The following is a 23,970-nucleotide window of genomic DNA, read 5'->3' as shown; positions in this document are numbered from 1 at the left end:
CTGGGCAGACACACTGTTTAATGCCCGATGCTGGGCATCCTCTAGTGGTGGGTTGTGCTCTCCATTGCAGCTCCCGACCCAGGTGTAGGTCCCCCCCCACCTCATAATTCAAGTTATCCCTCCTCCTCAGAGTTATATTTGGGGTGGGCTGCACCTCTGCACCTCCTTATAGGCTCTGAGGGCTAACTGGAGACCTAACTTTGTGGCCGCGCTTTCCAAAGCCTCTGCACTCAGCCATGGGTAGGGTGTAGAAGTTGATCTGATCCATCTCCATGATAAACTTAATGGGCACTTAAATTCAGAAAAGGAAGGAAAACGCCAATACAAATTAGAAAGAATTTAAAAAAGGTTAACTCTGGTGTCAAATTATTTATATGGCATTTTTACAGGTACACAAATCACTCTATGGTCCTGCACAAACCCAATTGCTGGATACCACTGATGCCAGCAATGTGAGAAACTGGGCTGTTGGTTGAGTGGGGTGTTAACACTGCTCGAGCAATAGTCACAATTCTTGTCACGGGGAATCACAAAAGTTACTAAATTAGCCTTTGCTTAACCTCTCGGCACAAAAGCAATCAGGCTTAGCTTAGAGGCAATATGTCAAGCATTTATACAACACACAAACAGCAATAAAGTGAAAACACAACACAAGAAAAATCACACATAGATTTAGAAAAAAGAGTACATTTTCATAAATTATTTGACTTCAAAATGACAAAAATCCAATCAGTGAAACCGAGTAAGGATTTTTTTACTTTTAAGGCAAAAACTAGCTATCAAAATATCAAAGCACCATCCACTGGTCAAAGTTGAAAAATATGGTCAATCACGATGGAGAGCTAGTCGGACAAAAAAAGTGGATTGAGCCCGGTTAGTGCTTACCTTTGGACTTGAAACAAATCTAAAAGAAACATTTTCTGAGAAGGTGAAATTCAGTAGGGCAAGGCTGCAGTCGGTGTACAAGGAGGGAGTGTTGTCATGGGGGATCCACTGAACGAAGTCGCAGTAAAGATTTCTTCATTTAGACTTAAGCTCTTTTTTGGAGACAAACAGGAGTTCTACAATGTTAGAAATGGGGGTCTCTAGTTGGCAAGGGCTTGCACCTTTGTCCAAGTAGGGACCCTTCTTCCTAGTCAGGATAAGAGAGTTACGCTCCTAAAATAAAACCTGCTCACCCCCTTGGTAGCTTGGCACGAGCAGTGAGGCTTATCTTAGAGGCAGTGTGTAAAGCATTTGCACATAGACGACAGTAATACAGTGTAAGCACTACAAAAGGACATCACACCAGTTTAGAAAAATAGCCAATATATTCATGTACAAGACCAAAAACGAGAAGAATACACAATAAAGTACTTAAAAATCTACAGTTATCAAAATACGCTTTAAAAACAGTTCCTTGATGTCGATAGCTCCGTCCGGGGTTATCACGGCGTTGTGAGCAAACAAATCCAAACAGTTCAGGCTGGTCGCGGACCATCCACAGTGTCGGGAAGACCCACAAACACTATATGTGAGAGATGCAGGGAGCCGAGGCCCTTGAGGTCACTCGCGTTGCAGGTCGAGCTCCTTTCTGTTGGGATCAGAAGTGCTGGCATTGGAGGGCGTCGGGTACTGTGGTGCAAAGTGCAGCGGTGCGGCGTGCGGTGCCCTAAGGCCGCATTTGAGCAGCGGCTCGGTTGCGGCGTCAGGTGGCGTTGTTCCTTCACCAAACTCAGAGGTCCTCTCACAGCGTGACCATACAGAACTCAAACGGACTGTACCTGAGAGACTTCTGGGGTACCTCCCTGTAGGCAAAGATAAGGCACAGCAAGATGATGTCCCACTTATGGCTCATGGGTTCTGTTAGACCCTTAGTCATGCCCTTCAAGGTCTGGTTGAAACTTTCTACCAGACCGTTAACTTCTGGGTGGTAAGACATTGTGAACTTGTAAGTGAGGCCACACTCCTTCAGAGACATCAGACGCACCACAGGAGGTGGAGCCAACATTGTAGAGGGAAGGCCCAGCCCTATTCAGGTCCCAGGTGCAACTCCTGGATGCAGATCTCCCTATTCACCCCCGGGCTGCCCCAGCCTGTCTCTTAGTATCCACTAGCCCTGTCACTCACAAAACCAGACGAAGGAATACACAACCTCGCAGAGGTAGGCTTGAAAGGTTAGGCAAGCAAATACCAACCTTCTAGAAGTGGTATTTGCAAACACAGAAGATTAAAATAAACTTCACTAAAAGATGTATTTTATTATTCTGAGTCCAGGCACACTAAACTAGAATTTCTGCCATGTTCTCTGAGTCTGTTAGGATTATAAACATGTAATAATCTAGCAGCCTATTCTGGCCTATGGAGAACAGGTAGCCTTGCAATAGTGAAAAACGAAAATGGCTGTAATTCACTATTAGGACATGCCACACACATCAGGGCTTGTCCTACCTTATACTTGCAATGCACCCTGCCCGTGGGCCTACCATAGGGGTGACTAATATGAAGTCAAGGGAAGGTTTAGAGACAGGCAAGTGCGTGCACTTGCCCAGTCAGCATGACAGTAGCAGACGGCATGCAGGCTCTGCAATGGCAGACCTTAGACACGTTTACAAGGCCGCTTCTGTGGGTGGCACAACCAGTGCTGCAAGCCCACTAGCAGCATTTGGATGTACACGTCCTGGGCACACTCAGTGCACTGTACTAGGGTCTGACAAGTAAAGCAAATAGCCAATCATGGAATCTCTAATTAATACATCAATTTACAATAGGGAGAACATACGCACTTTAGCACTGATCATCAGTGGTAAAGTGCCCAGAGTCATTAAATAGCCAACAACAGGTCAGACAAAATATAGGCGGAAGGCAAAAATCTCAGGGATGACCCTGCTAAAAGGGCCAAGTCCAACACTGACACAATACATGTCCTAATTGAAGCAATGGATTATTATGCAGCTAACTAGATTCCAGTAGTAGTCTTGTTTGTGGATGCTGAAAAAACGTTTGATTTGGTGAAGTTTTAATTTAGACCTTTGGAAAAATGAAATTTCATTGTCTACTTCCTAGGACAATTGAAAGAATATATCAAGGAGAGGAGGCACAATGACATTAAACAGGAACCTCTCAACCCTTATAAATATCTCTCTAAGCACAAGGCAATGGTGTCCATTGTCACATTTATTGTTTGTAGCTTTCACTGAACCCCTTGAATGTGCCCTGAGGAGGATGGAAGGCCCTGCTTCTATTAAGAAAGTGTTATGACTTCTAGGTAATGTTTCGGCTTTTGCAGGTTATACAATAAATACCACATAGATAGAGATGCTGCCCTTCAACAGTGACATGAAGAAGCTGCATGAAGTTCTTCAGGAAGTCTATGCCAGCAGCCCCGTGATGTGTATGTAGATTAAGTTTAAAGAGGACCTTCATGATCTTTATACTCTGAATTATATTTCCTTAGTTAGAAAGATCAAGGATAAATGAGACAGGCAGCAGAAGCCACCAATTTTTGATTGTTGGCAAGGTCTCTGATTAAGATGCATATGCTGCCTTAATGTGAGGATTTCAGAAATGATATAGAATAAAGCCAATCCACCAATCAACCAATCAATCAATCAATCAATCAATCAATCAAGGGTTTGTAAAGCACACTACTCACCCGTTAGGGTACCAAGGCACTGGGGGTGGAGTGTGCAGTTTCATTGGGGTCATTTTAGGAGCCAACTTGAGTTCTTTCCTGAACTGGAGCAGTGTGGGGCTTAGCCAGAGGTGGATGGGGAGGTTGTTCCAGGTCTTGGCTGCGAGGTAGGAGAAGGACCTTCCAACTGCTCTGTTCCTGTAGAAGCATAGGATGGTAGCCAGGGTGAGGTTGTCTGAACAGAGGTTTCTCTTGAGGGCTTGTAAGAAGAGACAGTTGTTGAGGTATTGTGGCCCGATATTGTGGAGGGCCTTGTACGCGTGTGTGAGCAGCTTGAAAGTTATCCTTTCTTCGATGAGGAGGTGTTGGGTGATGTGGTTGTGGCTGGGGATGTCAAGGATTAGCCTGGCTGTGGCGTTCTAGACTGTCTGGGGATTGCAGTGTTTTTTGTTCATTCTGGCTAGAGAGCGTTGCCGTAGTCTAGTCTGATGGTGATGAGGGAATGTGTGGCCGTTTTTCTGGCTTCGGAGGAGATCAATTTGAAAGTTTTATGGAGTATGCGCAAGGTGTTGAAAGAGGCTGAGGAGATGGCATTGATCTGGTGGTTCATCTTTAGCTATGAGCCCAGTATGATGCCACGGTGTGTCGGGGTGGGAAGGTTCCGAGGGCGGGGGACCACCAGTTGTTGCCCAAGCTGACGGGGTGGAGCCGAGGATGAGAGCCTCTATTTTCTCTGAGTTGAGTTTCAAGCAGCTGTTCTTCATCCAGGTTGTGACAGCTTTCATCCCTTCTTGGAAGTTGTGCCTGGTATGATGGGTTCTTTGGTGAGCCATAGAATGAGCTGGGTGTTATCGGCGTAAGAGACGATGTTGATCCCATGGTTCTGACGATGGTAGTGAGCGGGGCCATGTAGATGTTGAAAAAGGTGGGCCGGGCTGAGGGCGGATACTTGGGTTACTCCGCAACGGGTCTCTGTTGGTTCTGAGAGGTAGGGATGGAGTCTGACTCTCTGTGTTCAGATCAGATCAAGAGCTTTATTCGATATTTCAAAGAATATCATACAAGCATACAATTACAGAAAAAATATAAAACAGTTCATTTGAGCAATTCATTAAAATAGATAGGAATGGAAAAGTGTATTGAAGAAGAAAATATTACCATTTAAAAAGAAAGATCAGAAAAACCAATCTTATCATGATTAAGAATTATTATAAAAAGATCTAAAAACCAGTATATTTAAGTAGGGCCTTGCAGAGATTTCCTAAATTTAATCAACAACTTCAAGTACTGTTCCATGATACATATAACTTCTTTATCCTCTAGCATCTGTAAGCGCTCATATGGGTCCTTACAGGACCTCGGGCCCCATCTCTTTAGTAGAGGTTTCAATAATGTTTTCCTGGGGATCGCATAGTAATTACAAAATAAGATGGTATGGATATTTGATTGCACAGAGGTATCATCGCATGGACAAAAACTCAGATTTCGCGACCAATCATTTCCTACAGGGAAAGTTATAAGACGAAAAAATGACCCCAGTCTAAATCTGGCAAGGAGCATTCTAGCATAGCAAGAAAAGTCAGTGGACAGGTATGCTTGAAGCCCCTTGTGCTGCGTCACCCTTTGGTACGCCTGGAGAGTTGTATTTATTTTTTGATGATTCCATCTTTTAGTCTCCAAGTGATCCAATAGAGTTTTTCTCAAGCTTTTTCTTGATATAGTATCCAAGGTCAAAGGATCAGAAAAGTACTCTGGGTGTCCAATTTCCACAAAAAAGTTTTTTATGTAAGCCAGCCATTTCGTGTGTCTTGCCCCATCCAGTTTGAGAATGTCCAGTATCACTTCGCGATTCAGATCTGTTTCAGTAGTGGTCCAGATTTTATGCCACAAAAGTGGGGGCTCCACTTTAATTAAATCTGAAATAAATGATAGATCTAACTCAATATGCATCATGTATACGGAAGTGGATTTGGGTGTTGCCAATAAGTACCTTAGGAAATTATTTTCCTCTATTTGAATTGAGGTAATGTCTTTTTCAATGCCCCAGAGGCCAGCCCCATAAATGGCTGTTGAAATACATTTTGTTTTATAAAGAATGATTAACTGTTTAACAGGCCTCCCACCTACTCTTCCAGCAAAGTCTCTGAGCCCACCAACAGCTCTAACAAGGGCAAGTTTCCTCATTTTAACTGCCGACTTCCAAGAGGCGTGTCGGTTTACCGAAATGCCCAAATACGTGAAATTGTCCACAGTCTCTAGTCTTTGCTCCTCAATATGGATGGGGCATGATCTTTTATTTATCTTTTTATTGCAGACCATTGAGTAAGTTTTCCTGATGTTGACTCTCAGGCCTTTATCGTACATAAAGTCTCTGAATGCCGTGACTGCCTTTTGTAGCCCCACTCTAGTTTGTGAAAGTATAGCCGCGTCATCGGCATAGAACAAGATAGGGATTGATTGCCCTGCCACCTTTGGATAATCACATTCAAAGTTTTTTAAATGATCTCCTATTGCATTTATATAGAGGGTGAAGAGCATTGGGGCCAAAATGCACCCCTGCCTAACCCCTCTATTTATGGAGAATCTTGGCGAGCACTGGACCTTTTGGACCATATCTGACTCTAGCTCCTGCGTTTCTATACAAATTCTTGAGTATTGATGAATCTACTCCTAAACATTCCAGAATATCCCAAAGTTGTTCATGGTTTACACAGCCAAAAGCAGAGCTTAAGTCTACATAAGTAACATACAGGTTTCCATTTTTTGTGTCAACGTATTTGGACATAATAAGATGTAGGTTCAGAGTTTGTTCTACTGTACCTCTCCCTGATCTGAAGCCATACTGGAGTGTTGAAAGTATGTTCTTCTCCACTACCCATACTTCAAGACGTTTCAGGATAATACGGCCTGCGATCTTCATTAGAGAATCAAGCAGGGAGATAGGCCTGTAGCAGGATGGAGAATGCCTATCACCCTTTTTGAAGATGGGTATCACTACAGCCTCGTCCCAGGATGGGAAGTGGCCCGAAGTAGTTGCGGCGTTCAAGACAGATGTCAATATTGGTGCCCAAAAGGATATTTCTGCTTTGAAAACATCAGTGGGGATGGCGTCCGGCCCTGGTGCCTTACCAGCTGGACTCTCCCTTATCGCCATCTCCACCTCTTCCCACCTGAAGACAATATTGGAATGAGTTACCTCAAGCAGGTCTATAGATGATGAAGTCTTTTGTTCTGGTATCGTCGGTGTGGGTTGACTATAAAGGTTTTGAAAATAAGCAGCCCACGTTTCACCATCAATTGCAAGGTCAATATTTCTCTCCGGCATCTTTATCCATGGGAGTGGGGTATTTATAAATTTCCAGAAGGCCGAGAGATTTCGATTTTCACTTGTTGACACCAATTTTTGCCATGCTTCCTCTTTCAATAGTTTTTTTCTATTTTTAATAGCCATACGATAGTTAAGTCTTGCTTGTCGAATCTCCGTAGTTGGTTTTGGGGTTTTATGCAAAAGATTCTTTAATGTCTTCAAAGCTATAGAACAATGTTTGTCAAACCACACTTTGGAGGTGATGGGCCCTGCCTTAAACTGTTGTGTAAGCAGTTTTCTGAGACTGATCTGTATTTTCAAGAAGGCTTCTCGGACGGAGTGGGGCTGTTCATTTAAGGAAAGGCAAGTATGTATCTCCTCCCACCTCATCGTCAATAAGTCCTTCAACAGTCTAGCAGGGTTGATTTTATCCCATTTGATGGTATATCCATTATGAGCCCCCAAAACAATTGGTAGCTCATAATTGGTTTTGGGATTATTGTTATGCATGGAAACTGGAGAGGGCAACACGATAGATAAGGCTAGGGGATAATGATCCCCATAAAAGTGGTCCAAAGTATTCCAGGAGGATATTAAAGAGGAATACATCTGTGAAAAAAGAATGAAATCAATAGTCGAATTTATACCTCTACCGTGAAAACTGGGTTCAAAAGGTCTACGTGGAAGGGTTAAATTGTTAGCAAATTCTAAATTAAAAGAAGCAAAAAAATGATTTAGGAAATCCCCTGTGTTTGAGTGTATAAAATGATGGTTAGGAGTGTCATTAATAATACTAGTATCCATTTCTATAGAGATGTCACACGTGCCCTTCATAGCATTTGGGCATATGTAACAGTTAAAATCACCCATAAAGATTGTCACACACTCGCCGCCACGTAATTCTTTAAGTGTGACCATTGAGCGGTGTAACTCTTCCAATACCTTTTCCAATGGCTCTGGGGGCATATTATTATAAAAGTTAATTATCAGCGGTGTCATGGAGGAGCCAACCTCCATGGCAATTATTTGATAAGATGTCCTTAATATCTTTTTTACAACCTTGTGGCCTATTATGACACTTATATACGTACAGAGACCCCCACTATGCCTGCCCTGATTACTTTCTATTGCAGGTGAATGAAAAGTCTGGTAGCCCAATAAATGTGTAGGGGTCAGTGCCCAGGTCTCTTGAAAACACAAAACAGGGTATTGGTTTACCACATCCAACCAAGTAGGTAGTATAATTTTTGAAGTGATACCTGCGAGATTCCAGCAGAGAATCTCTAATGTATCAGTAGGTTTACTATGCCCCCCACTGATAGACCGCATTATTGGTGTTCTATCCCGGTCTATCTGTCTCGTTGGTATTTTTAGTGTATCCCCTTTTTCTATCATGTTTTCTATTTCTAAATCTGGGGTACTATTAGTCAAAGAGGGCTTTATCAAAGTTTCATTGGATAAAATAGCAGGAAAGTTCTCCCTAGGTTGATAGTCCACTTTCTTGGGAGTAAGTAATTCTATGTCATCCAGACCATAGAGTGGCTCATATTGGTTATAACAGGGGAAATTCCATAAAGGAATTTGAGGTGGAAACAATTGTCCATATCCTACTGGAGCGTAACCAGGCGTCGAGGGATATTTAGTATCCCATGGTTTACCTATGCTATGATAGGAGCTTTGAGATGGCAAAATATTTTCCCTAATTCCATATCTTGGTGGACAGTTATGATAAGATGGTCTTCTATGCTCTTGGAAGGTAAAATTACCGAAATGGGGCTTGGGCTGGTGGGATTTCGGACGCATTAAAGCTTCAGGGTAGAAATAAGAAAGGGATTTAGGTGTAATCGGACCATTATCGAAATCTGAGTACCAATCCCTGATGTGTGACGTAACTCTGGGATCTTTGAATGTGATAATAATAACATCGCCTTCTATATCTTTAGGGCGTATACCCACCCAGTTCGTTCTTCTCACCATAATAATATCACTATTGAGATGGGGTGGAAGAGGCCTGTTATTTTTGAGCCAATATATCACCTTGTTTTTGAGACTAGCGTGATTTTCATACACTCCTGCAGTTGGTAGTGGAGGAACCCATGTTAAAACAATGACATGTTGTGAGGCTGCAGGGGGTAAATCCGCGTTTCTTATCCGAGTTGGTCTACTGTTGTAAGAGTCACTCTTATGAATGTTTGAATTATTTTTTGCGTTCCCCATTCTTGCAGAGTTTATAAGGGAGTTTATTTGTGCAGATTGTGATCTTGTATTTTGCGTCAATTTATGTTGGACAATAGGGGCCTTAGTTACTAGCTTAGGTATAGATACAGGAGTTTGTTTGATTGAGGATTTTGTTTCCTTCGTGATTTTATTTTCTACAGTTGTTTTTCCCAAGGTGGAGTTTCTTTCGCCATCTTTTGCGTTCACGGTGTTTGGTAATTCCTTTTTAGTTGTAGTATTTTGAGTAGAACCTCCTGTTAGGTTTTCCAATTGTATTCCAATTCTCTTTACTCTTTCTACTATTGGAATGAGTAGAGCTTTTAGGAGATGTTCCATTGCATCTACAAAATCCTTAATGGATGGTGGTACGTTTGAAGTCAAAGTCTTTCTGGTAGCAATGGGAACCCTTTTCACTATTTGAAGAAGTTCTTGTCTAAGTAAGTCCTTTGGAAGTGGTTGTTTGTGTGTAGGAGTGGGAGTGTCCGTTTTGGCCGAGCCTCGTTTCCTGCGCTTCTTTGGGGGTGATCTAATAATAGACTGTTTCCTTTTAGTTTGATTGCATGGAGTTTGATTTTTATTGGAGACAGAATTTGGAAGCACAGGAAGTGTAGGCTGTTTACCATCAGGAGGTAATAATACTTCCGATATATTTAAGGTAACAGGCATAGTGGTTAGGTTTACGACCTCAGAAGTCTTTGGTAAGTTGGGAGTGACAAGGTCGATGAGATCGATGATACTATTGTTATTAGAGGGGGAAAGTTGCTCAGGTTGAAGGGAAGCCGATGGACTAGATTGGAAAATTAGAGGAAGATTGTCTGTATTGAACAGATCTGCATCTGTGTTAGGTTGGGTAGTATTTAAGGATTGAACCTCAGAAATCACTGTCGCAGTGGGTTCTAGGATGGTAGTTTTCAGTAACTCAATTGATTGACGTCGGGCAATACGGCGCTCTGCCATGGCCAAATCTCGATCCAGATCGGCGGTTGTTCTGAAGAAGAATTTATCTAGGGGACCCATTACAGGAGTTCCTGTTACAGGAGTGTGTCCCTCTATGTCTGACATCGCCGTAGATTTCACACACCGAAGCAGGGAAAAAGACAAAGTTATAGACAGTCAAAATCGGAGCTACTCACATTAGGGGGGTGGCCGAGCCGTGCCTTGTGTGGCCTTGGAGGGCCGTAGAGGGCCCGCACTTTGCCCCGGCTTCGCCCCGGGCGTCCCGCTCGCGTCCCGCGAGCCGGGGATGATGACACTTTTAAGCGCCTCCTGGCGCAGAGCGGTAACACCGCACAGCCCTCTGGGGTTTGTGGTCCGCCTCGCGCTCGTCTCAACCGACTGCCTCGCTCCAGCTGGTGATTGAGCGTCGGTCAGCGGGGGACAAGCGGGACTCTCTGTGTTCTGCCTGTGAGGAATTAGCGTGTCCAGTCTAAGACCTTTTCTCAAATCCCAGAGTCTTGGAGTCTGGTGGCTAGTGTGCAGTGGGAGATGATGTCGAAGGCTGCTGATAGGTCCAGGAGGATGAGGGCTGCGGTTTGGCCCTGGACGAGGAGGGCGTGAATGTCATCAGTTGGGGCGAGGAGGGCTGTATCGGGGCGGTGATTGCTGTGAAATCTGGATTGGGAGATGTCTAGGACGTTGTTGGTTTCAATGAAGCATGCTAGCTGGGTGTTGACGGCCTTTCCGATGACTTTGGCAGCGAATGGTAGCAGCGAGATGGGCCTGAAGTTCTTGAGGTCCTTCGGGCCAGCGAAGGGTTTCTTGAGAAGAGGTTGTCTTTGGTGTGCTTCCAGTTGTCGGGTAATGTGGCGGGCTTAAGGGAGCAGTTAATCGTTCGACGTAGCTTGGGTGCGATGGAACATGCGGGGTGGGCAAGGGTCTGAGGGTGCTCCGGAGTGGAAGCTCTTCATAGTCTTTAAGATATTATTAGGTTTTGAGTGGGGTCCAGATGAGTAGGGTCTGTTGGGAGGCATCGCTGGGGTTGAGAGTAGGGGCGGTGGAGAGGTCTTGGTCGTTGAAGTTGTCATAGAGTGTCTTGATCTTGAGGTGAAAGATGGAGCTGAGTCAGTTGCAGATATCTTTGGAGGGTGGGACGTCTATTGTTTTTCTGTCTGGTATGGCAAATTCCTGTATGATGGAGACGAGCTCCTTGGAGTTGTGGGCACTGGAGAGGATTCTGTCTTGGAGGAAGCTCTTCTTTGTTGCTTTAATGAGTTGGTGATGTGCTGTCGTGGCTGCTCTGCAGGTGGTACATGTTTCCTGGTTTTGCTGTTTCTCCAAGTCTTCTCAAGCCGTCTGCAGTAGTGCTTGGATTATTAGAGAGCCGTTGTGAACCAGCTTGCTTTCTTGTTGTGTGGTCCTGTGGCTTTCCTAAGGGTGGCAAGTGTGTCGACTCAGTTGGTGATCAATCGATGGAGGTTGCTTGCTGCGGGGTTGGTGTTTGGCGGTGGTTGGTTGTGGAGTGCTGGTGAGTGTGGATGCGAGGTGTTCTTCACTGATTTTTTTCCAGTTTCTGATTCGGAGGCGGTAAACATGCTTGTGTGCGGTGGGTTTCATGAAGGAGAAATGGATGCAGTGATTTTTAGTCCAGAGCAGTTACGTGTTGTAGCTGAAGCAGATACTGTGTCCTCCGACGAAGACAGGGTCGAGTGTGTACCCTGCTGTGTGAGTGGGAGCAGAGTCAAGCTGCTTCAGTCCTAAGTTGCCGAGGTTCTCCATATGTCTAGCAAAACGAAATCTTCACTGCGAAGAAGGCAGGATGGCACTTCCAGATTGGAAAGCATATTATTAAGGTGTCAATGGTAGATAATTTATGTATGGAGAAGATGATTAAAGAGGTCCCACCATAAAAAACTTTTTTCACACCCTATGAGAGAATCCTCAAGCTGGTTAGCTACAAGATGATGTAATTATTTAAGCAGAAGCAAAACTATCTCAGCATCCCACATATTTATGCAGCGCTTTCCCTCCAATTCTTATGTCCCTTAGAGTTACAGCAAACAGTAAGAAAGTGGGAAAGAACCCATTTGGGGAGAGTAGGAGATTGTCTTAATATTAATACCAAAATTATTTTCTGGGAAGAAAGGTCGGCGAGATCTTCCTCAGCCCAGGTCTCTAATATTCTGGAATATCTTCAAACATCATGGGGTCGATTCCAATTTGGGGAAAAACGCTCCGAATAGCCGTTCGGAGCGTTTTTCCCATACGAATCGTACTCTGCAACGTCCCCCGTATGTATGACGAAGTAGGATTCGTACCAAGAGCTGGACTCCGTTCGAATCATACAGACTGTACAAATCAAATTCCCATACGAATCTCCCTCAGAACTCGCTGTACGCGACATCTGTACTGTTCGCGGCTGGTTTTTCGGACCCAGCAAGTATGATTTGTGTCAGGTACGCACCGTATGACCCTTTTTCTACAGGAGCTGAAAATAGCCGTAAAAGCAGAGTTTGCACCGAAACAGGTACGGAACGTCCCCCCCGGGTACGGTGCGTACACCCCATCATGCAAGGGGTACGGTGCGTACCCCTGCGATCATGGGGTGTACGCATCGTACCCCAGCGATCATGGGGTGTACGGACCGTACCCCATGTTCGCTGGGTGTACGGTGCGTACATCCCATGATCGCAGGGGTACGCACCGTACCCCGCGATCATGGGGTGTACTGACCGTACAGTGTGTATGTGATTGTGTGCTTTTCCGTACGAATCGCCCTTACCTGACGTGGACCGTACGAATCGCGTCCTCATACCCCGGTCCGGATCGTACTCGTCAGGTCGTACGGCATGTTTACGATTCGTACGGAGAGGGCTCCGGATACGAATCGTACGGACGGTTTATTTCCAGGATCGGAATCGACCCCAAAGTGTACTCAAGAATTTCCTCCTTCCTGCTTCAGATAGAGGAATTAAGGGAGAGAGCAATAGTACATAAAATTATAAAAATACACTCAAAATATTCTTTGGCAATGGGTAAGATGGCTTCATATTTGTCACAAAGAAACTGATAATGTATTTCGTATTGCTCGAGCAAAGAGGGGGAAGGAGGTGGGAATGAATGTGGCTGAGTCAGACATGTCGGTCTTCATTAACTAGATGTTGAGGGGAGCTGACTTCAAACGGATTCAGATGTACCTTTGGTGGTTAGTATATTATAGAAAATAAACATTAAGGACAGCTGTCCTATATGTAACCTAGTGGGTACATGGGAACAAATGATTTGGAGCTGTCTGAAAGTATTTAGATTCTGGGAAGATATTTTAACATATGTTCAAAAGCTTCTACGAGCTTCACTTGTACAGGATGCTAAAGCTAAACTTTTAAGAAGCTCTAGTCATCTGGGTATAACGAATAGAAACATGCAAACTTGGTGATACGTAATAATCTTAATGGCTTGGTCAGTTTTAACAAATCAATGGAAATCAAGGGATCTGCCTCAATTTCAAATCCATTTGAATAAGTTGCTTATAGTTTATAACAAAGAATACATATATGCCTAGAGGGTGAAGAGGAGTAAAACGTGCTTTAGAGTTTGGTAATGTTTTATTCACTATATGGGAAGCACTTTTGGGAGGAAGAACTGAGAGCACTGTATAGAAGCACTTATTGGAATTTGAAATCTATTTGTAAAATGTGTGGATTGTATGTTAGAAAGAAGAATTGAATATAATGCAGAATTTCCAGCACTTTATATAGTAATGACAAAGGTACTTTCAGCGCAATGGTTTTTTTTTACTTCGGAAATTTGGTATGGTCTTTCGTAGGATTGCTTGAATCTCTATTTTCGGAAAAGAAATTAATTAATGTGATGACCAGAAACTGTGAAACAATTTAAATTTTAGATTACTATTTTATTGAGAACATGAATCATTCTTTCAGATACTCCCAAAATGAGTTAAGCATTATAAGGTGTTATAATGTAACCCAGTGCTTTCCATTTAAGAGCCAGTCTTGCTAATATGAAAAATGACTTTGTGTGAGGGTTTTCCCCTCGGGACATGTCCTACTTTTAAAATCTATGGTCACTTAGGAGTTACTAATAAGCAATAAAAAGGGAGGTTTAGCTGTTTATTTTGCCAAGCCAGATTGCAGTTATTAAAACTGCCTGCCAGGCTGCAGATGCATGCCTAGAGAAATGCTTTGCATTTTCACTTCAGAGGTAGCACAACAGGTGCTCTAGTCCATTAGAGACATTTAACCTAAAGTCCCTGGGTACACGTTTGCACAATATAATAGGAACCTATAGGTAAGTTGGCTATGCCAATCTGGAGTGTTGGGAACGTTTGCATGTTTTAAGTTTCAGAGAACATGGCTGGTAGGAAGTATACCAGTGAGCAAAGTGAAAAACCAGCAGCATCAGACGAGAGAAAATTGGTGGTGACCATCAAATAGAGGAATTTTCCAACAGATATGAGTACTGTTTACCATCACATGTTATTCTACTTTCAGAGACTCGTGTGGCAGTCCGAGACTTTTGGAATTAGAAAGTACCCTAAAAAAATCGAACATTCATTCTTCCTGTGTGGATAATTATTGGTAAATATAAATCTTTTATTGGCATTATTAATGTAGGATTAGGGAGAAATTCAGGGCATGAAATTATAAGTGCATGAGCTTTTTTATACTCCAAATCCTCAACCCTGAATTACATGCTGCCATTATCTAAGCCAATCATGATACTTTTAACACTGACATTAATTAAATGCATTTGCCAGCAGGTTAGTTTCAGTGTTAGAGGTGTGAAAGAGAACGCGTTTATTTGCCTGTGTTGGGTGAACACTAATTGCCAAAAGTTGAACTCTAACGGGTGTTAATTGTCCTTCCTCGTAAGACCTTTGACTTTGTCTCAGCCTCAGGCCCATAAATGTTATGTGGGCCATTAGCAATTATTAATGCTCGGAGGGTATTGACCACTTGAGCAGAAGCAAATAATGCTTGAATAATATATGATTCCGGGTATTGAATTAGAACTTTTGGCTCCTCAAGTAAGACAAGAAGCCTGTTTCAATTACTAATTAGTGATTTCTGGTATCAGTGATTTTCAGAGTTGAACAATTTAAACAATCTGCTTAGATGCAATTAATTTAAAATAAGGTTAATGAAACATTGTAAAATTAAAAAAAAGAACTGTACTAAATTTAAAATTTTGAGGAGCAACACAGCCGTCACTGAGCAACCTTGGATTTCCTGATAATACACATACTTAGAATGGTGAGTTAATAATTAAGAAGTGATTATCTGACGTAAAATATACTACGCAATGTGAATAGTTTTGAAAACTTGTAAATACGCATGCACATATGTACTTGATTTACAGAGGATGATGCTGTCAAATTAAAGTGGTGGGGCAGTGCAAGGGAGAATATTTTGATCTAGTGATAGGCACTACCATATAAACCAGCATTGCCCCTATTCAATACCAAAGTTATCAATCGTGGTCCTTTCCAAACAGTGTTTATAATGGGTCATGATTGCGAGCTCTAGAGTTGTGAGTTTTCCACTGTACCTGCCAGTAAGTCAAAAGAAGCATCTATTTTGAACAAAAAAAATAAAAAGTGTACTTCCCTGCTGCCTTGGTGCTCCGTTCTGATCCCGGCAGTACATGAATCCGGCACAGTCACCCAAAGTCTAGTGAATGTCCCTAAACAATGCAGACACTGCTCTCAAGCTTTCAAAACTATTAACAAGCATGAGAGAAATGCCAGTAGTGGTTGGAGCAAGTTGGCATGGCATACACTCAGGGACTGAGAGCCTGTGCCTGTTCTCCACCCAGTTGTGCAACACAGCTTGTGTTGGAGAGATTTAACGTGTGCATATCAGACTGGCAATTGCAAGACAACCGGGCAAATGACATGCGCACTTGCAGCACCCACAACTTCTCTTCCCTTTTTTTTATGATTATCTTTATTAGCTTGTCTATGGTGTTGATACAATCGATGGAAAGGACACATATGGCATACAATAACCTCACACCGTTGTAGAGTAAGGGAGTCGTAGACAGCACAATACTTGTGGCCATTGCATCAGGCACTAAATGGATGTGCATTGGGAATTCCCCCCCTAATCAGCAAAACCTCATGGTTGAATGGGTCAAAATAATCACTTGCCAACAGAGGGTTTAACCATTGCAAAGAAATAAGGACCACCTAGTGAAAAATCACAGTTCCAAGGACAGGAAAAGATTTAACACTACAATAACAATCCCCTTGGCAACCAATTAAATTGCATGCATTAAAACAATATAGGCCAGAAAGAACAAGTAATTCATTTTTATTGTGATTCATCATGAACTTCTAACATTGTTATCTCTGAGGATCATTAGTTCAGGATGAATCACGATAAAGATGAATTGTAATTACCAGTAATTGATTAACCTAGTCACAACCTAATATTTAACCTGTACATATTCTATGGATTTTATGTGTATTGTATTATATGTATTTTGGCTTGCTTTGTTTCATTTGCTTACAGTATATATATGTAGCTATGTTTGTGTTTTTCTTGCCACATTGTTGCACATTTTTGAACACTGATTTTCTTTTTATAGACGAGTTGTGAGACCTTTTGACAAAATAAATTTGTAGTTTTTATACCCAATATACATAAGCGATAAAACATGAATCCGATATTATCCATGAATATAAATAAAATATATAGTCCTATTTACTTGTTCTCTCTGGTCTATATTGTTTTATTGCATGATATTTAATTGCTTGCCAAGCAGATTATTATTGTACTGTTCAATAGAGGGTTTAACGCACGATGTTTGTTGTCATGTGCCATATCCATGTACATTGCAACAGATCCTGAAGCATATTCACATTCATAATCTAGCTTTATCAAGCAAGCATAGAAATAAAACTCTACTCCCCACACCACCCTTTCCCAAAAGGGATGAATTAGTGTACATGACCACACCATGTGAAAGAAGTTGGCATCAGTGGATCTGCACCTCAGACAAACGTTGGTAGCACCGGGGAACATCTTGCTAATCCTCATTGGGGTGAGATATGCACTATTCAGGAAGTGAAATTATATAAGTCAAAACCGCACGTTTCACGACACCCGTTTGACCGATTGCAAGCATCGGTCCTATTGTGTCTCTGTGTGTCTGTGATATCACTCCCAAGTGCCATTGGCCACCAATCCCGCAGCCGCGTATGTTCCACAGTTGGTCTGCTCCGCCACACAGAGGATAGGTGTGTGATGACCTTTGCGTTGTTCCACCCAATAAAGCTGCTTCACGTTGGAGGCTTCTCAAGATCAGAACCCAAGGTCTTACGCATCACATCCCACCGGGCCAAATACAGCAGGAACTACTCTGGACCAAGTCCACCATCCAACGCTAAATCATTGAAGGCACAGAGGCCCTAGCTGGTCACCACATCTGCCCAAGTCATGATTCCCGCCGCTTCCCAATCCTGAACTCAATGCGTGGTCCTCAAGCCTGCGCACTCTGGTGTGGCTTAAATCGGACGAGAAATAAAGTGCTGTACGTAACAGCACTCTATCTGTGTCACGAGGGGGAGTAGTTCAAAGAGCCGGTTCAACAATGGTCTCCCTGCCAACTCATCAAAAATGTTAGCACATTCTGGAGACAGCTCTCCTGTAATCCACTGCATATGCCACTGCAGTTGCGGTGCAGCCTAGTACAATTCATAGTCCGGGGCACCAAGGCCACCTTCATCCAAGAGGGCAAATAGTTTATTTAGAGCAACCTGTTGCTGTCTATCGCCCCAAATCAATTCCGTCAAAAACCCTTCTTAGACTTAGAAAGAAGTCCTTACTGATGATCAACGGTTGAGGCTGCAAAAAAATAGAGAAGTCCTGGCAGGACCAACATTTGGGCAATGGCAGTCCTGCCCATTGGGGACAAGGGTAGCTTGGTCCAAAAAAGAGGGGAGTGGTGAATCGCAGTCACTGCCTTTCCTAGGTCCCCCTCTAGCAAATCATCCGGATCATAATACACCTGCACGCTCACATATTTAATAAAGTTAAACCACCAATTCAGTTCCTTATGCAACATTATATCCAGGCGGTCTTCAGGGACATGAAGCAGTGGAAATAAACAGTATTTATGCCAATTACCAAGAAGGACTGACATGGCTCCAAATGCAGTCAGTAGGGCTGTGACCTATGGCAGCACTGCAGGGTCAGCTCTCAAATGTATCAACATGTCATCTGTATATTGGGACACTATTTGAGGAAGTTCAAAGACCACAACATCCCATTGTGGTGCCAGCTCCTGAACCATACACTCCAAAGGCTCCACCGCAAAGGCAACAGCAGCAGCGAGAGGGGGCAGCCCAGTTGTGTACGTCGAGCTACGGCAAAGAAGTAGGTATTATGTCCCCATGCGTATCCTGGCAGTCACATTGGTGTACAGTAACTCTACCCAGCGCAAGATTGAAGAGACAAGGGGTGGTTTGGCGCCGGTCAAGATGGCGGCATAACCTTTTTGCTCTGTCCGAGCCCCCGTTCTCACCCTCATTATCCGTCCTGTATCCGGGAGCCGGACAGTGGAGATGGCAAGTGCTAGGTACCTGGTGGCATGCTGAGGAGGCAGAGGTGTCTCCAGCCAGAGACGGAGCTGTGCCCAGTGTGCTGCGACGGAGGGCCTGTTTGCGGCCATATCGGAAATCCGGACGGCGAGTGGGTGGAATCGAGTCTGGAGTGTTGCTTGCTCCTGACGTGTGAGGCCCAGGATCCTGGCTAGGCAAGGTTTGTTGCTTTGCGGCCTGCGGCACTCAGATAGTGCATGTTGGTGTGGGACATCCCGGGGACCGCATGACCTGTGGGCCGCCGGTTTTGAGCTCCCCAGGGCCAGACATCGATCGGGGTGAGCCGCCAGTGGTCTCTTCATCATGCTGGTGTAAACAGTGCACAAAAGAACAGTGCTGTGGTGGCTGGGGGTGTGGCCCTTCTTATATGGCAAGTGGAAGCTGTGGTCGTCTATGGGGGCCCCCCCAGCTCTGCCCAATGAGGATGCTGGGTTCAGGGCCCTTGCCCCCCTGTGAAGTGAAGCTTGGGCTGGCGCTTTGCGGGCCTATTGTGTGGGCCTATAAATGTTGCTGCGCCCAGTGGTGTGCTGGGCAGTGCCATCCGGATCATGCCATACAATATACTGAGATGAGGAGGGGCTGAGGGGATGATTCAAATGAACATTCCTCAGCTGCATGGTGGCTCCTGCTGGACTCTTTGCTTGACGGTGATGCAGTGAGATCTACGGCTGGGTGGAGCGGCTGAGCTGCAGAGGATGTTGGGCATCCCAGTCCAGCATGTGGACAGACTTTAAGGCATAGCGAGCGGCATCTACCCGTTAGTCCCCTTTGCCCAGTCCCGTTCTTGATTGTATTGAAGGGATCCATGTGTGCTGCGTGATTGATGTGCGGCGCATGCCGAAGCGGGTGACAAGTGGTGAGATTGTGCCTGGAGTGTTCGCCCACGGACCCTGATATCCGGAGATCGGCCCGGGGAGCGGCCCGCATTTGGCCTGTGCCCCCCACACAGCGAGGACTTGGTCATGATGAAAGCATAGGGTGCCCCGGCTGCTGTGTAGATGAACAAACAGGACAAGTATGCAGTACCGCTCCATCGGGCACGCGAGGACGGGGCCACTGGGGAGAAATCGGCCGGAGAGGAGCCGACCCTGGGCTCTATTATGTCGGAGATCCAAACCTTGGGAATGACTCTGGAGACCAAAACCGATAAAGTCGCGATTGAAATGAACCTGATGAGGGCGGATATGAGGAAAACCTTGGAGAGGGTCACAGAAACTGAGGAGAATGTGGGGGAGTTCCAATCTGCGACCCGCAAGTTGGAGGAGCGCGTGCAGAAACATGGACATCAACAAAAATTGATGGCCTTGCGGCTGGATGATCAAAAAGGGAGAGCTCATCGCAACAACCTTAGGGTGATGGGGGTGCCTCATGGGGCGGAAGGCCCCAGTATGGAGCTCTTTATCGAGTACCTTATCCTGAACCACCTTAGGCCTAGGAGATTATCTACCTTCTTCACTGTGGAGAGGGCACATATGGCCCTGATTCCTAAGCTGAAGCCTGGATCTCCTCCTTGGACAATTATTGTGCGCATTCCCAATTTCAGAGCTCGGGATGCCATCTTGCAAGCAGCTTGGATGAGGGGAAACCTCCCCTTTGAGAACTTGACAGTGAGGTTCTTCCCAGACTTCATGCTGCGAGTACAACAGGAGAGGCACACATTCGATGGGGTGAAATATGCCCAGCGAGATAAGAGGGTAAAATCCATGATGCTCTTCCCGGCCAAGCTCAAGGTCCTTGAAAATGATAAGGCCCTGTTCTTCACGTCACCTGCGGAGGTTCAACAGTGGCTGGAAGGGGGCCCCCACCAGCCACATCACCGTTTCACTGAGGTTTGGCAAGGGAGCCATTTCCATGCTCTCGAGTCCACATATCGACGCAGAGAAGGGGGAAGGTTTGTGTCCAGATCCAGGAGCTCCTGCTCTGTCAGCCCTGGGAGTGAAGCACGCTCTTCCATGAAGTGAGGGATAGGACTCCTTGCTGTATATTGCTGTTTAACTTTTTTGGACCTCAAGGTATTTTTCTGATGACCTGATATTATTGCTCCTGTTCCAGTGCAGTAAATGTTTGGGGCTCATCCGTAGGAGACACTGTTTTGTACTTTCTACCTATTGGACATGTTGAGGGGTGGAATCTGGGGGAACCGGGGGGAGGGGCATTGCTGTGTGTTTGTGCCAGACAGCCCTATCCAAGTTTCTTGTTCAATGGGGCAGCAGGTGCTCTGCTCTTTGGGATGTGGGTAGTTTTAGAGCTACGAGGCAGGGTTGTAGGGTGGGGGGTCGTTGTTTTGGGTTTCTGCATTTTTCATATGGTTCTTTGTTGGATTCTCACTTCAGATATCATGTGTCACTCTTGGGGTCAGATGGCATCTTTAGATGAGCCTGGTCTTGCCACGTGTAAGGGGGGTCTCTATTGAGTTGGGGGAGGAGGGCAAGGGGTGTGGGTTCAACCCATGGCCGCAAAACCTAACAAAAAACGGACATTCTTTTCCTGGAATGTGAATGGTCTGGGGGACAAAATCAAGCGCACTATGGTTCTACAGTATTTGCAACCGACACCCCCCAGACATTGTCTTACTCCAGGAAATGCACCTTAAAGGGAACAATTACTTAGCCCTCAATAGGTATGGTTACACACTGCAAGTCTATGCAGGTTACACGTCTGGATCCAGGGGCACAGCCATACTGGGTAAAAATGCGATACCTCTGATGATACAACGCACATGGGGCGATCAATTGGGGCACTACACAGCCTTGTCAGATATTTAGGTGGGTCAGGTGGTAAATATATGCTCAGTATACATTATCCCGCGGCTGCATGAAATAACGTTTCCGGACCTTAGTCAGATTTTTTGGGACTTCCCGCCTGGTCTGCTGCTTCTGGGTGGTGACATGAACAATGTACTCACACCGGACATATATAGGGAAACTCTCCCCTCAGGAGCCAAGGGGCCTCATCCGTTGTTCTCATTCGCGAGGGCTCTGGGCCTGTCTGATCTCTGGTGATGCCACAACCCCAGGTCTAGACAATTAACTTATATCTCTGCAGCGCATGGCAGCAGGGCTCGGATTGACTATGTTTTTACACTCACTGCCTCTGTGGGCGTCTTTCAGGGCAGGTGCCCTAAGGCGCAAGGGATATCTGATCATTCGCTGGTGGAGGTACAGCTCAAAGGGCCAGTTCGCAACTGGTCTTTCCCTTCGAGAGTGGATCCCTTTCTCTTTCGGGACAAGGACCTTCCGGAGAGTTTTGAGGACCACACAGAACTTTACTTTGCTGAAAATGTCAGCTCTGGTAGCTCTGCTAGGATCCTCTGGGATGCATATAAAGTGGTAGTGAGGGATTTTGTGTTGGCGGCGGGTGGTGTTAAATGTAAAGAAACTAGACTCCGGTGCGAGGAGCACGAGCAGGAGATACTCTCTCTGGAGCGCACAGTGGCAGCAGACGCGGAGGAGGTCGAAGGGCTTAAGCACTCCCTCAAACTTAAATAGCGCGCCGTCCGAGACCTCGCCGACAATGTGGCTTGGTCCCACTCATTTGCCAAACAACAGAGAGTCTATGATCCTGGTGACAAAGCTAATAAGCTAATCGCATGGCTGGAATGAAGGGACAGAGGTCGCACCTGGGTGTTTGAAATTCATTCAACAGAAGGGATACAGGGTGGCATAGGAACAGACCTAACAGAGATTTTTGCCACATACTACGAAAATGTTTATCGGTCTCAATCCACAAGAGGGGAACTAGAATGCACTGAATTTCTGTGTGACATTTCTCTGCCAATGCTTGAGTTGGAGGATGAGAAAATGCTTGGATCTGCTTTTCAGGTGGAGGAAGTATAAAAGTGCCATGAGGGATTTACAGTCCTGGAAAGCAGAGGGCCCGAATGGGCTCTCCACTAAGCTGTTTAAATGTTTGGCGAGCAAACTTGCTCCCAATATGCTTGACATGTTTACGGAAGTGTTCGAGGTGGGGTAACCATCGTTATACTCCTTAAAAAAGGGAAGCCGCACGACCTCTGCAGCTCTTACAGGCCCATTTCCCTCCTTAATTTTGAGGCTAAGGTTCTAGCTAAAATTTTTGCGCATCGGCTGGACCCGGTCCTACAGTTTTTGAATCACCCAGACCAATCGGGCTTTATGCCTCATAGGAACAGGAGGCTCAATTTACGATGTTTATATGGAGTCAGGTCAGCCCGACGTTGCAGCCGCTCTCCTCTCGTTAGACATAAGGATGGCTTTCAACAGCATCGAACGGCCGTACCTCTTTGTGATTTTAGAAAAGGTGAGCATTGGCCTGCAGCTGCAAAGGTGGATCCGGTTACTATACACTGGCATGATGGCCCGGGTTCGGGTCAACTGGGTCGTTTCTTGAGCCTTCGCACTGCATAGGGGAACGCGTCAGGGGTGGTAAACGCCCAAAATATAGAATTCGAAATATCGACAGCCAGAATATCGACTCCAAAATATAGATAGGCCAGAATATCGAATCATCAAAATATAGTTAGTCAGAATATCGAAATTGAGGCAGGAAATATCGATTTCTATATTATTGAATTTAAAATATCGATTTCCATAATATCCATTTTTTTTAGTGTTATGTATGTAGTATATGTGTTAAAATTATATATTATTTTTGTAATGTATGTTAAATTTTTTTAAAGAAATGAATGTTATGTAATTTAATTTTTGCGTGATTTAATTCCGTAGTGGGTTGTGAGTTTACAGGGGAATAGGGTGGGAAGTAATTTTATTATAGTAAATTAAATATTAATTTTTATTTATATGTATTGATGATTAATTGATTGATAATTAGTTATTAATTGGTAATACAGTTTTATTAATTGGTAATTCATTTTTAATAATTGGTATTTCATTTTTATTAATTGATTAATTGATAATTATGTTAATTGCATTATTTATTATTTGGAGCGGGTTATGAGTTTATAGGGGAATATGGTGGTAAGTAACGAAATCGTAATAAAGTCAATATTTATTTTCATTTGTATGTATTGATAATTAGTTGATTGATAATTAATGAATAATTGGTAATTAATTTTTATTAATTGGTGATTAATTTGTAATAATTAGTAATTCATTTTTATTAATTGGTAATTATTTTTAATACATTTTTTATTGGTATTGATAATTAATTTAATCTTATTTTAATATTAAATCATTACTTTTCCTACTGTTGCACTCTCTATAGTGGGAATAGTAATTTTTACCCCTACGCTATCCAACGCTTTCTCTACTGTTGCACTCTCCGGAGTGGGAATAG

At 44.2% G+C, this 23,970-nt stretch overlaps 1 protein-coding gene across 1 annotated transcript in view; it reads left to right on the top strand.

The window, feature by feature from the left end:
• Positions 1–23,970, top strand: part of LOC147725393 (ADP-ribosyl cyclase/cyclic ADP-ribose hydrolase 1-like) — a 293,519-nt gene that overhangs the window by 260,429 nt on the left and 9,120 nt on the right. The window contains exon 8 of the mRNA XM_086964522.1: positions 14,585–14,671. Within this exon, the coding sequence (XP_086820648.1) occupies positions 14,585–14,671 (87 nt within the window). The remainder of the gene's footprint in view (positions 1–14,584; positions 14,672–23,970) is intronic.

Source organism: Lissotriton vulgaris, chromosome 3_2 (assembly GCF_964263255.1).
Source record: "Lissotriton vulgaris chromosome 3_2, aLisVul1.2, whole genome shotgun sequence".
NCBI lineage: Eukaryota > Metazoa > Chordata > Amphibia > Caudata > Salamandridae > Lissotriton > Lissotriton vulgaris.
The sequence above is the reverse complement of the archived record's forward strand: the minus strand, read 5'-3'. Positions and strand labels throughout refer to the sequence as shown.